Source organism: Solenopsis invicta, chromosome 13 (assembly GCF_016802725.1).
Source record: "Solenopsis invicta isolate M01_SB chromosome 13, UNIL_Sinv_3.0, whole genome shotgun sequence".
NCBI classification, from domain to species: Eukaryota; Metazoa; Arthropoda; class Insecta; order Hymenoptera; family Formicidae; genus Solenopsis; species Solenopsis invicta.
Genome location: NC_052676.1, coordinates 6,719,141 through 6,733,543, shown reverse-complemented (window position 1 = coordinate 6,733,543; position 14,403 = coordinate 6,719,141). Strand labels below are relative to the sequence as shown.

At 35.2% G+C, this 14,403-nt stretch overlaps 1 protein-coding gene across 4 annotated transcripts in view; it reads left to right on the top strand.

The window, feature by feature from the left end:
• The window catches only part of LOC105205582 (small conductance calcium-activated potassium channel protein), a 154,917-nt gene that overhangs the window by 65,158 nt on the left and 75,356 nt on the right, over nt 1-14,403 (top strand). For 3 of the 4 annotated variants that reach the window (XM_039456594.1, XM_039456596.1, XM_039456595.1), the window contains one exon: nt 12,161-12,575. In XM_039456594.1, the coding sequence (XP_039312528.1) occupies nt 12,161-12,575 (415 nt within the window). Of the gene's footprint in view, nt 1-12,160; nt 12,576-14,403 lie in introns of those variants that run through there. The other variant, XM_011174978.3, reaches the window with a different exon arrangement.

Below are 14,403 nucleotides of genomic sequence, written 5' to 3'. Positions count from 1 at the left end.
TATTAAACAGAAGTCGTTCTTTGCTTGATACAAAAATTATCTTGTAATATCTTCGAATACATGAACTTTTACGTGACAATAAATTGTGAGATTGCACGATTACAAACGACGGAAAATGTAAAAAAAGAAGAGAAAGAAGCTGCGGAGGCAACCATACTTTATTAAAATGGATAGCGCTATGGGATTGGAACGCGTATTAACGTGGCACTCATTTGGCAACGTTCCCCGTAGTTACAGTTCGTCGGTAGTGGCACGCCAATTTCTCGCGAAATAAAAAAAAAAGCAGAAACACAGCGGCGGAGTTTGATTTTGTCAATATTGATGCAAACCGGTAACAAGGAATTAAACGAAGTTCGGTTATTTTGTGAGATAACACGGGCGACGTGTGGCGGTCACCGAAAGCACGAAATAAACGGCGAAAAAAAAATGCCTGGAATGAAACGAGGTCTGAGGAAGCGTATCGTCAACGAGTGATTCGATCTTATCGATTTAACGTCACGACGCGTCATGCAAAACGGGAGCGTGAAACTTATCCGTCGGGAGTGTGCGGAGATAACATTATATACTCGTGATATCTGTTGAATTATTGGTCACCGGTTATAAGCGGGGCTCCCCGCGAAGCACTAATCTCCCCCCGGAGCATTATCTCGCGGTTCCATTAGAGAGATTATGTTCGCGGACGCGAACAGGAGGAGGCGGTTAATAGGGGTGGGAAGGGTGTACGCATGCTTGTGTGTGAGTGTATGCGTTACAATCGCACCGAAAACTGGAACGAGGTGGAAATCGTCCGACTGAAAACGATGGCAAGCTGCACACCCCCCTCCCTCCCGCCCCTTTGCGATTATTGTTATCCGTTTTGCAATGGGCTTCGACGCGACGTACTCATCGAATGGGCTACTACTTCCGCCGAGCAGAAGTAACGGGTTAATAACGGCCGTTTATCGCCGAGAATTATTACCAGCATGGCATTCGTGGTTGAAGGAATCAAAGGTATTGGCGACACTGTATTGGCCGACATTAACGAGGTCTACTCAGAAATCCAACCGGGAACTTTATCGATCCACTCGGTGGTGGTTTTTTTACTCAGTGGAGAAAGAGTCTCGAATTTCTGTCGCGAATTGTCTGTTAGCGACAGCAGGTCGTCATCTGAAGTTTTCTGGGAGTTTTGAAATAAATTAGCAGTCTTCATAAGTCTATATATCATTCAATTGAGATACATAGCGATTTAAAATTCTACCAACAAAGTTTATCAGTTTTAATGTTTAGTATCATAAATATTTTATAGTCTTATTTTTTTAATACAATTTTGGTGAAATAATTGGTGAAATATTATTGTAATTAATTATAAAGAAATAAAGTGTCATTAGCTCTTTCAGTAGGTATCATTATAACTATTTAAGATGGATTGTAAAAAAATAAAGTATTTTAGTTATTTAACGTATTAAATTTTTATTATTATAGAAAAATAATTTTTTTTGTAAATAACAATTTTTTACTTGTATCATTATTGTAATAATTGAACGATATATAAATATAGTTTAGTTGTATACAATTTAAATGTTAATTTATATACAATTTAAATATACAATTTAAATGTACAATTTAAATATACAATGTAAAAATATACAATTTAAATGTTAATTTATATGTCTAATATTTATACAAAATTTAGAATTTTGTCTAAGGAATTAGTTACAATATTTTTTTCTTAAAAAGTAAGTAATTACCGCTACAAGTAACTCTGAAAAGCAATAGTTATAATTACATAAAAAGTTATAGGTCGTAACTTTTATGTCAACTTTTGTAAGTCTTTATGCACTACTATATTAAATACAAAAATATTTCATTTCTCCAACATTAGTAAATTATTTTGTTTATTATTAAACTCTTGGTTGTACGCTATTTTAATTTGTAAATAATATACAGGATTGGAAATGTTACTATAAAAAAGTAACGCGTTATTGTTATTTAGATAGTAACGATTCGTTACCTTTTCATTACCTTTTGTAATGCTAAAGTGAGATATTACATTTTAAAATTATACATCTTATTTTAAAGTCAATATTAATACTTAAAACTTCAAACTATATAGCAAACGTCCCTCTTTATATTAAATTTATATAATAATTCTTTTTATTCCTTATATTAACATCATTATTTTTTAGTGTACTTATCTTTATAAAAATTTAGATTGTAATTTACAAACGTACAAATTTTATCGTCAATTTTTATCAAAAATTGTTTTTAACCACATTAATGTCGTTATTAAAAATGCATTCTAATTACTGTCGATACGGAAAATCTGTTTTTCAAGTTACTCAAAGTATACTATTAGACTTTCGATAATGACAATAATAAGAACGACTATTGGAATGCAATTTAAAAGTGCAAAATATTTTTCAATATTTATAAAATAAAGTATAAAAATAAATAAAATTTATATTTTCATTTATATTTCATGTAACCATTGACCCGGTACACCGATTATATTTGCACAAAAGAGGCGTGCAAATTCATTGAATAGACTAAAGATAACAGGGAGTAAAAGTAAGGAAAAAAACAACAGCTGAATTCATTACCATTATTGTAAAAATGTAATAACATTAATCTTAGCGTTATAGGTGGAAAAAACAATCGTTACAAAAAAAAAGTTATGATAATGGTTACAAATAACGCGATAAGTACTTTCTAATCCTGATAATAAATCACAGTTATTATAAGATTTTTAAAAATACAAATTTAATATATTAATTGAATTTAATACACTCGCGCGTAATAAAAATTATTTATGTTATGGTTGATAAAAAAATAACTAATTGTAACTTCGTTTCCATCTCTCTTTATATATACGTATATAAATATTCGAAATCATTATGCAATATGCAACTACGTATCTCTTTTAAAAAGCAACTGCGTTTTTTTTCAACAATTGATTTATTCCGTTGTACTTTTAAGGTTTTCGCGGGTATTTGCTTCTAAGAATGCTTAAAAGTTTGTTTATTTTCTCCGTAACTTGATCTTCATTAATGCCAACGTTTCGTGAACATTGCAGATTTATAACATTTATAACATTATTCTGTGCCTAAAGGTATTGGTGTAATTGCCAAAAAGTGAATAGTATACAAAATATTTTTTTACTTTATGTTGAAGGATGCTGAAGTAAATTATAAAATATCTTGTAAAATATTAATTTTTTTATAATACTGTTAGTATTTTTATATACAGAATAACTGGACGAATCATATTACGTAAAAAACGTCATAATATAATTTTTTAAAAATGGCAATAATCATGTAACCTGAAAAATTGATTTTACCCTTTAGACTAATTTTTATCCGAAATCCGATATTTTTATGACGGTGCCATTTAAAATGAAATAACTTACATATATATTTAGCTTATATGTTTATACATACACGATGCTTCAAAATGTCGAATGCCTTCGCGAAGAAAAATCGATCCTGAATTCGTCAAAGAATCTCCTATGTCATTGAGACATCGGAGCTTTCTGTGTCATTTCGTATGTAGGGATACATAAAGGGCAGTAAACGATTACGATGTATAGCCCAGGATGAACACTTTGAATTGAAGGACGTTAGAGTTAGCACTAACTCGAGGAGTTGGTGAGGGTGTATAACAACTGAACCGTAAATACTGGTACCCTGCGCACTCGACTGAACTCTTTCCCTGATTTTGTGCAACTTGTCCTGCTTTTTTGATAGCCCGAGACCATAATATCAGCGACAACGGGCCGAGTCGAGTGTGAAACCCGAGTGCGAGTATCGAATGCTCGACAAATACGCGACGCGAAGATCATATTCCACCCTATCTCCGTCTTTCTTTCCTTTCTCTCACCCTCCTTTCCCTTTCTTTTCATTTTCTTTATCTCCGTCTCCATTTCTCCATGGTAGCGGACAGTTTTATCGCTTTTCTCGCGCGAGAGGAAGCTGCAAGTCGCCGGAAAGATTGCGGCTTCGCGGGAGGAAAGTTGACTTTATTAGACGTCGACGGGCAGAAGGGCAGAAGGAGAGTGGATAGATGGAGGGTTCAGAGAGGAAAATTAATTTGATTCAATTCAGTGGGAAGGGACCGAGTCGCGAGCCTCTCGCGAGGACACGTCCCTTTTACAATGATGACAAAGTAACAGTGTGTATAAATAACTAAAATATAATAAGCTAATGAGAGAATGGGGACAGAGATGTACGAGGAAGATAGAAGTAAACAGGAAAATTAAATCCGGGCGGACAAAGAGTGACAAACAATGAAAATTACACGTAGTAAATTACAATGTCGTTATAAATTAAACAGTTAAGTACTTTTCGTCGATCCAATTATTTATATCAGTAACACAAGCCTACATAAACCAATTTTTCTCTGCTCTCGCGATGAAATTTAGGTGTTTCGTGTAGACTTTTTGGTCGCTGAACACGAACATCTGATTTCCAAATTTATGTGTCACGTCAAGTTTTCAAAATTGACAAGTTATGAAATTTACGTGAAAGTTCATATAAACGCCAGTAATAAAACTTGTAAAAGCAAAATATTTTTATTATAATATTGACCCTTATAATATTGACCCTTATAATATTAACCCTTATTCTAATATTAACCTTCAACTATATCTATGGGTCTTCCTATTTTCTCATCCATGTCATTATGTAACACCGCTCGATTGTTATTTTATACTTGAATTAAATATTTGTAGGACTAAAATTTTACTAATATTAGTTTCTTCCGATGTGCTCATTGCATATATGTATGTATTGTGCTTTGATCATTCAAAAGTCACTCAATCTTCATATTTATATTTATGTGTAATTATCCTCATTTTTCCAATAAAAAAGTTGCGAAAAACTTTTAACGGTTGGTACTTCTGTACGATTGGCCCCATGGGATCTTTAATTGCAAATTACTTTGAATCTCTCTTGATTAATTATCATACAGTTGGCTTAATTGCATTGTATTCAAACGGGACTCTTTAAAAATCTAGTTTCAACCATTTTAATTCGAATAATTCATATAGTTTCGGAAAATTTTCACTAATTTTTAAAATTAAATATTTTTATGGAAAAACAGTTTTGTTTATAGAAAACGCATTTTTACAGTGAAGCAGTCCTTGGCTATTTACTTTTAATAATAAAATAGCAAATAGAAGATGACAAAATTACTTTTTCTAAATATTTAATAGATTTTTCTTAAAATTAATGTTTTGTTACTTTGAAGTAAATACTTTTATTTTATAGCAACAAATGTAAACAGGAGCACTCTTTTTACATTTTCTTTTATATTAATTATATTAATTATAATTATATATTAATTATAATTATATGAAAATTCTAACTTATACTTTTTGCAATAATATTATGTTTATAACATTACTTTCTTCATACTTTTCAGTAATATCTCTGATTTCATTTTTCAAGCGTGTCTCTGCAAAAGTAATCTCAATTTTACCTCTTTCATTAAAAGAATTATACTTTTTGAAATCTAATATAATATATTTTTTTAAGTTCATGAATTTCTATCTTTAAAACTGTTTTAGGTTTTTTTCGTAAAAGTATAATTTTTAGAACGTAACATTCTGTTCCTCACTTTTTTCTTGTTTACATTTTTAGACACAACTTTTAATTTTATTATCCTTCATCGCTTATAGATTTCTATACAGTTCAGCGTTCGTTAAAAAAAACAATTGCGATTTATTAAAATTTGTGCAAAGATACATCGAAAAGCAGACCTTCAGGTCCAAAATATCTATAGTTGATTAAATGACTTTTCATAGATGTAATTGAAAATTAATAACACAGTAGGCAGAGCCGGTGACTCAGAATTTAATGCTCGCACTTATTTATAACTTTACATTTTCTTACGAAAATGTCAGAGAGAACGCCTTTGCCACTAAGCGACGGACAGCAACGCAACGTATAAATGTTATAAAACTGGAAATAAGAGAACCCACGAGAAAACGATTCTTCGAACAAAATTTATTAGAGCAAAAACTATAAAGTTTTACTACAATATGTTTTCCTCAAAATTTTATAACTTACTCTTGGAATTCTAACGTAATATATAAATTTAGAGATCAAATTTGTTTTCAGCTTCCAAAACACTTGATTCCATTCCAAAAAGTAAAAAAAAAAAATTCTTTTTCGCAGACTCGCGCAATTATCAGTTGATCTAGGATAGTTACAATCCTTAAATTTCTACTTGAAATCAAAGTTGAGAGAAACACGAATGTAACTAAATTATTATGCACTCTGTTACGCGACATTTCATCGACGGAAGCACTTTCCGGTTTTAACATTTCAACTTTAAAGATCGATCTGACGGGGGCTGAAACGACTTGGAAATACCGAATGGTGCTCCCGCGTCGTTGTTTCGAGGAGAGCGAGAGATGGTGTGGAAACGCCTGTGTGCTTCTTTGTCGCGGTCGCGAGCAATCGCGAAAGTGAGGGCGAGAAAGAGAGAACTTTATCGGGCATATACAAGTTTAAGATTGCCCGAGCCAATCAAGCTTTGAATTAAGGAAGCCTCTCGGGACGGTCTCCATGACTACCACCCCGTCCCTGCATCCCCCTTTCTGTCCTTCCCCAATAACACAGTCTTCCACCCTTATCCACCACCCCTCCCGCCCCCTCCCGACCGGTGAGAAAGGTCACGGGGCCATGCCGCTCGAAATCTCCCTATCGGTGCATTCCGGCGACTATCACACCGGCCACCCTCTGTCGATTATCCGCAAATTGGCCGCTGTCGCGGGGCAGCGGAACGTGCGAACGCGAAGAATGCGCGCGCGCGCTCACAGAATCCGCGAGCTCACGGGCCGCAATTTAATCGAATGCGCGAAATTCCTCCGACATCAAACGCGGCCGGAGAATTCTGACGCTCTGCCGTTAAACGCTTTCGCCCGTTCCCACGAGGGAGAGTAGAGAAAAAAACAAGGACAACATGCGCGCAAATGTAAATTGAACGTAAATAGACGGCGCGGCTGAGCGAGAGATTCACGCACATCGGACCGTGCCTCTCGCTGGTGAAACACGCGTTCTCGCGGAAAACACACCGCGCGCGGAAAATATAGCGGGGGATCGATAAGTCGCGCGCGTAGAGCCCCGCGTGTACGTATGTACAGTACGTGCGAGCCCCATACACTGGCAGACAGGTGCATGCGCCCCGTGCGACCGTAAGCGCAGCCCCGGTGCACCCGATACGCATGGGGCGGAATCAGATGGTGCATACGAGACGGACGTTGACGGCGAGCTCACGTGACGCGCTACGCTCAGATTGCCTCGATCTTTGATAGAACGGAAGTGATGCGGATCGGACGGAATAATACGGCAGGTACGGAATTATCATCCAACGGTTTGGCGTTTGGCATCGCTCGTTCTTTCGAATAACATCGCGTTGATTGTTGGATAATTTCATAAATTGTTGAAGAATATTTTGATACTGATTGTTTCACGGAACAATAACGTACTTAAAAAATTCATAAGAACAGAATGGATCTCATTACTGGTAGAATTACGTAATTGAGCTACTAAAACTGAAAAGAGTGTTTTGCGTTAAAAGTGTCATAAATCATAAAGTTGTTTTTAAAGGTTTATTTTTATCATAGACGAGATTTCAGTACTGAATACAGAGCTGGTAACTTTTTTATTTCACTACATCAAATATTACGTCAAAATTGCGTTTACAAATTATATTTTCATGATCTCAATAATTTAACGTTTTAATGATTCGAAACATTCAAACTTGTTTCTTGGAAAATCTTGCTTTTTAAGTTGTTATTGTTTTAGCAAACAAACAATACGGTATAACGATCGGAAATGATCGAAATTAAAAAGCTATTATTTTGTAATGAATGGATAGAATGGAATAAATTAAACGCTATTTTTAAAGTAAAAATCTGTTATTTTTGTTAGAGTAAAAAAAACATACATTTATATATTTAACTTGCAAAGTAAATATTATCTATAAAAAAGCTAATAATCAGCTGGTTTTATATAATATATTCGACCATTTCCATAAAAAAATTTATTTGAAACTCCTTCGAAAATACACGGTTATTATTGTAAATATTAGAAAGTTATTTGATAATTCCCAAAAACGCTTCGATTATTGCGTAAGTTTAGGTAGTCACTATTACCATTTCAAAAATACGTGATGTTTGTTAAATACTGTACAATATCTTAAGAGTTAATTTTTGAATTCATTCTATTGAAAAAAGTGCATTTAAACATAACGTAGTTTTAATTGCCTTGTTTTGGAGATATTGGGCGTTAAAAATTTTATAAAATTATCGTTCTTTCTTAATAGCCCTAGACAAAAAGTGAGAGGGTTTCTGTCAAACTCGGGCCCGTAAATAGATAGTGTATTACCGTCATATTTTACTATAGTCACTGTTTTATAAAAAGTTCAGCGTAGAAGGATTTAGGTATATATTGCTTAAGTAGAGTGCACGAATGTATGGAACTAAATTCTTTTGTAAATTTTTGTTGCAATACATTTTTTCTCAGCGAAAATGTATGAAATAATTCTTTTTGATCCATTTTTTATTTAAGAGTAGTTAAGAGAAACGATAATTTTATAAAATTTTTAACACTTTGTATCACTAAAACGAGGCTTTTAAGACCATATGCACTCTTTTACATAAAACGAAAAAAAATTAACTCTTAAAATGTTATACTTAAGAGAATGCATCAGTGTAACTAAAATGAAAATTGCTCTTTTGAACTTTTTGTTACTTTATTTAAAAAGTTATATGTATTCCTTAAATAATGTAAAATATATTTAATATTTTTAGATTTTTATATTGCAAAGGTCTTCCAAATGGCAACACTGTAACAATTAAATTTACATTACGTGTCCATTTTAAAAACGGCATCAGACAAAATAGTCACAACATATTAGAAGAGAGAGAGTAGAAGATCAAAGTTTTTCTTAAACTATATCTTCTTAGCATCGCAACTGTTTAAAAATATTTTTAGTAATTTTAGTATAAACAAAATGACAGGTATTCAAAACTAAAGTCAATTTTACTTTCAAATTTGTATCACTAATTCTGCAATTACAGGCAAAAAAATGTATAAAATAAAAAAATTCTTATGATGTTAAAAACATTTCAGTATGTATAATAAACATGTAAAATTTCAAATAAGGTAATGCAATAGTTTTGAGATACGCCTTATATTTTATTTAAGAAGACACAGGAACTGATGCTTTCGTTTCGAAGATTTATGCAATATTAAAATTCAAAAACGTTTCAAAATATACACTTTTTAATAAATAAGAACCTCGTCTTGAAAGATCTTGTACTTCTCTGAAAAATACAAAAAAGAAATTTTGTTTTTGTCACTCTAAGTGTATATAAATCTCTAAGAAACATCTTGTAAAACGAATTATTAAAAAATTTAAGCCAAACTTAAATCCTTTTTTTAAAAAATTTTTTAGAAATAAGGAGAATTAATATTCTTATTTATTTATTTATTTAAAAAAGTAATTAAAGTTTTGATATTCTAAATTTTTGTGTAAGAAAAATTAACTATCTCCTATGAAGAAAAAACTGCCATAATCATTTAAATAATATGCTATAATAGAAAAGAAACTTGTATGTTTTGCTTATTTGCAGAAGACAATCAAATTTAAATCATAAGAATACGGAAATAAGTAATAAAATATCCATGAATTGTTCATTTTGAAACTTAGATTTAAATAATATTCACAACTTTGAAATGTTTAAAATTATAAAAAGCAACTAAAATTTTTATTCATAGAACTACTTTAATGAAAATGTCAAACTCAAAAAGTTGTATTTTATATTGTATACTGGCATCTTATTCTTATTCGAAAGTGTTAAGAAAAGATGTCACTATAATTTGTACACATGTAATAATTTTACAAAATACAATCTTTACCAGTCACGTAACGATCGTCAAAACTGTGTAACAGTTACTTGATTTTACAGCAAACATCAAACCACAAAGCTTAGTTAATACGTTATCAAGTATGATAAAAAATATTTCATAAGTTATCTTTTGTATTCTTACAAATCTTTGCGACCCTTATTAATATCGGAATTTCCTTTTATAGCCACAGCTTCTTAACAGAGTAGCGCATACTTATGCGTAATTAGAATAGCTAACTTCTTATTTATGAAGAAACTATATTTAAAGCAGTTTCTTCCCCTAACTGGCATCTTTACTTACCTTAGACGTCACTAAACCATGCTAATCAAGTCTTTTCTTATAACATAAATTTTTACAAATTTATATACGTATCACTGTTTATATTAAGTATTTAAAAAAATGATACATCTATTTTATTCTTCCCACTTTTTTATTATCAGCTATTTAGTTTTACCAACTTTGTAATTATTATCTCATTGCATAATTATCCTGCTTGATTTTTGCATTTTATAATATCACAAGCTTATAATAATCTGCAAATCTTTAAGACGTTAAATTTAATATCCTATTATAATCTTACTTCGTTAAAGTTCACTCTTTTAGCAAGAATCTATATTATGAAACTAATAATCTTTTTTTTATTATGTACTCCATATTAGTAGTCTATAAATATAAATTTAATTTTGCGTTTAATTCACTAGATATAAAGATAGGTCAAACCACTGTCGTAGTTTAAAGAGCATCCCTGGACTCGGGGCTGAGAGTACAATAAGAACACGCATGCTTAGTCCTTTACATCGGAGTGCATTTACTTCGAGGTAATCAATCAGTTTGTTAGTGCAGTAGGGGGTCGGGAAACGGCGGTGGGGTGAACTTTCTTTGCTTTTAAGGGGATAAGAAAGGCGATTCTCATGATTCTTTCTTTCCTTTTGCCGAACACTGTAATCTTCGCAGCCCGCATTTATTTATACCGTCAGAAAGCCCGTCTGAAACGCGAAACTCGCAAAACAACTATTCCGACACTCAATCCCCCGGCCTGCCGGACGTGGCTGAAAAAGTTAACGCGATTAAGGGAGCGCTTTGTTACGCAGGAATCCCTCTCCGACGAAGCGCTAAATTTTTTAATGAACACCCTACCCCATCTCGCATTTCTCGCATGCGAGAAATCGGCCCATGCGTGTGTGTGTGTGTGTATGGAATTTTGCACGCCGAGACACGCGTTAACTCGTACTCGTCGCTGGGGTGGCAGAATGAAATAATTCTCATCGATCGGAAGCCGTCTCGAATCTCTCGAGAGGCCTCAAGCTCGAGAAGATTTCATGCGCCCGCCCACGCCCGCGCCACGTTTTGTCCGACATTAGAATTGCATAATTGAAATTAAAATAGATCGAGTTACGTTCCTGTGACAGTCATTTATTTCGAGTTGCGTTTTCCGAAAAATGGGGAAAGGGGAGGAAATATGAGGAAAATGAATGTACATTGGAAACCTATTCCCGTCATCCTCCCTAGTAGAACAATATTGGCAAATTCATTGACGCAATATTAGTTGAATGCATCCCCCATGTAAATACATTGTTGCGTTATTGATCCAATAATGCGCCAATAAATCATACTACTAAAGGCTAGTTTCACAACCTTCAGTTAATTTAACTCGACCGGTTAAGTGTCAACCGTGATTGGCTATTTCTGGTCAATTTTGCTCGGAAGCAAATGCGAGCGGTGAATAGAAAAATCGGTCGATCGAGTTAACTGGAGGTAGAAGCAGTCCTTTCAATGTCTGAATAATGTCTGAAAGTGCGAGCCCTCATGCGAGAGAAAGGGACATTTGAAGAAAAAGGGAAAGAATTCCGTTGCGGTCACCTTTGTTGCAGCAAAGAATTCCGTTGCGGTCACCTTTTCGCATAATCTCTTTGACTCTAATTCACTCGGTCCACCGCCGCTTTGATTCACTTGCACAACTTCTATAACTCGCGTGTGCTCGCGCTTTCAAGCGCAAGTTTCGCTCTATTCTTCTTCTCTCGGGAGGACAAATTAACTGAATTTCTAAAACGAATTCGAGACTGAGCGTGGCAAGAACGGCCACGCGGAGACGGAGTGAGTGTAATTATGCGAGAAAGAGCGACACTATTTTCACCGCCGAGCTGCTTTCACACGCTTCACTACGCACGCCGCGGCAATGCACGACACGCGCATGCACACGTGCGCGCGAGACACGAATGCAAGTACTCTCATCCTAATCGTGCTCCTGCTCGCCGCTGTTCCAGCTGCGGAAGCCAGTGTCGACTCTCTCGATCCCGGGGACGATGAAGAACAGCGGCGGGGTGGCCGGCGGGGGCGGCGCGGGGCGGCCGGGGCGGCTGCCGGCAGCGGTAGCGCCGGGGGCGCCGGTGCCGGCGAGGACGCCGGCATCGCCCTCGTGGGCGTCCACTCCGAGTATCCCCGTTACATGGACGAGCGTATGCTGGGCGGCGGGGCGGCTCCCTGAAGGGCCAGTCCGGCGGTGGCAGCATCGGGCCCGGGTCCAAGCACAAGCCGAACGTCGGCTACCGGCTGGGCAGGCGGAAGGCCCTTTTCGAGAAGCGCAAGCGCATCAGCGACTATGCCCTCGTGATGGGCATGTTTGGCATCATCATGATGGTCGTCGAAAACGAACTGTCCAGCGCCGGCGTTTACACCAAGGTAAGCGCCACCGTTGCCGTTCGCGGCGTGATTATATATTCAAATGACGCTTAGAAATCCTTGTAATTGTATACAGCGTTTTTGACTGTAGTGAGCTTGAACCTAGGTTAATGCAGTGCTCAGTTCAAACTCACTGTAATCCAAAACACTAATAGAGACTCTCTAATCAGAGTCTGGATGTTAGATGACCAATTAATCCGACACTTTTCGTCAATTGAACTGGAACACCAGTTATTTAAAATTAATTTTTGTAGTATACTGCTGCGCGTGGCGTCCACCTATTTTTATCCATATCATCTACGAATATCAGTTAGAAAGTATTTATTTAGAAAATATTTATTTATTGCTAAGGAACGATAAAGTTTTATTACTCACTTTTTCACCGTATTTACGTTTAACAGAAATTGTGAAACTAGTAGAATGTTTGCAAAGCTTGCCAACTTTTAACACATACTATAGCGTCACTGCAGAAAGCTATATCTTTCTTTTTTTCACGACTTTGGCAAAAAATGTTTAAAAAATTTCTCTGTAATATCCAGACTGTATTTTTTTTTTTTTTTTTTTTTTTAAGATTAGGTGGTCTCTATTTATATTATTCTCTAGCTATAAGACAAGTATGGACAATATCCTGCAAGAGAGAAGGATACCCTGTCACTGACTAGTTCTACTTTCTTTTTCCTTTTTTTCTTTATCTTTTTCTCTCTCTCCCAAAAGTGGGCGAACCAATCGAAACTAGCTGTCCTACATTCGGTCTCTGATTATAGTGTCTCAAGATAAGAAGTTATTTGCGTTAACTATCTCTGTTAGAGTTCTTCCAAAGATGTTTCGCTCGACAGTTTTGCGTGAGAGAGGCAAAGAAACGCAAACCACGCGCGAATCAGAGTTAAAGCCCTAAGACGACTGTTGATCCCGCATGGCATTAGTACCGATTTTCCTTGAAGTCTTGCTACCTCCCCGACATCGTCGTTGATCCGATTTTCTAACTTACATAATAGAGTGCAATTACAAGACTGAGGATAAACCTCTTATCTCTTGTCTAAGTCTCGGGACCGAGTTTGTGTAAACTTGGGACGCGCACGATTGAAGTTTGACAGAAGGGAAGGTGCTAACGTAGAAAAGTAGGAACGATTAGTATTGGTTGATGTCATTTTCCGATGGATAAATATTCGCGATCAGTTTTATCTCTTTCCTGCTGTACATTCACGTCGCGTGTATCGTAAACCTTTTGAATATAATTAACGCAAGGTTTTCCAGAAACGACAGCGTTCGCGACTCGTATTTCATACATCGGGCGTACAGTGAACTCTCACTTGACCCGCTAATGGGCCGATCAAACTTTCCCCGAGACTCGTAAATTCGCTTTGTCCGGATCGTTCACTCGCAGAGAATAAACTCATTGGCGATTCAAAAGTTAAATACCCGGGAGCACGTGTCACGATCTTGGGAACTCTGCTAGTTCCTATTTACAAAATGCCGCAAACGTGACCATTGTTTGAGAATTTTGTATAATAGAATTAACGGCAGAGGAAGAAAGACGCAGAGCTCGCAGTTGTATTCAATAATCCGATTGCTAAGCAGTTTTCAAAATGTATGTGTCAATTCTCAATAATTCTGCTACAAAGTTTGTATTTCATTTAGTGTACATAAAGTTTTCGCAATTCAGGCAGTTTCAAATGTTTGCTGATCAACAGTTAGAAATAAATTGTGTTACTAAATATTTAATATTTCGATGATTTAAAAGATAAATCTGTTGAAAAAGTGTTCCAACGTACTGTAATATCATCAAATATTAATATAACTAATTAATTTACGTTACTTAGAACACTTC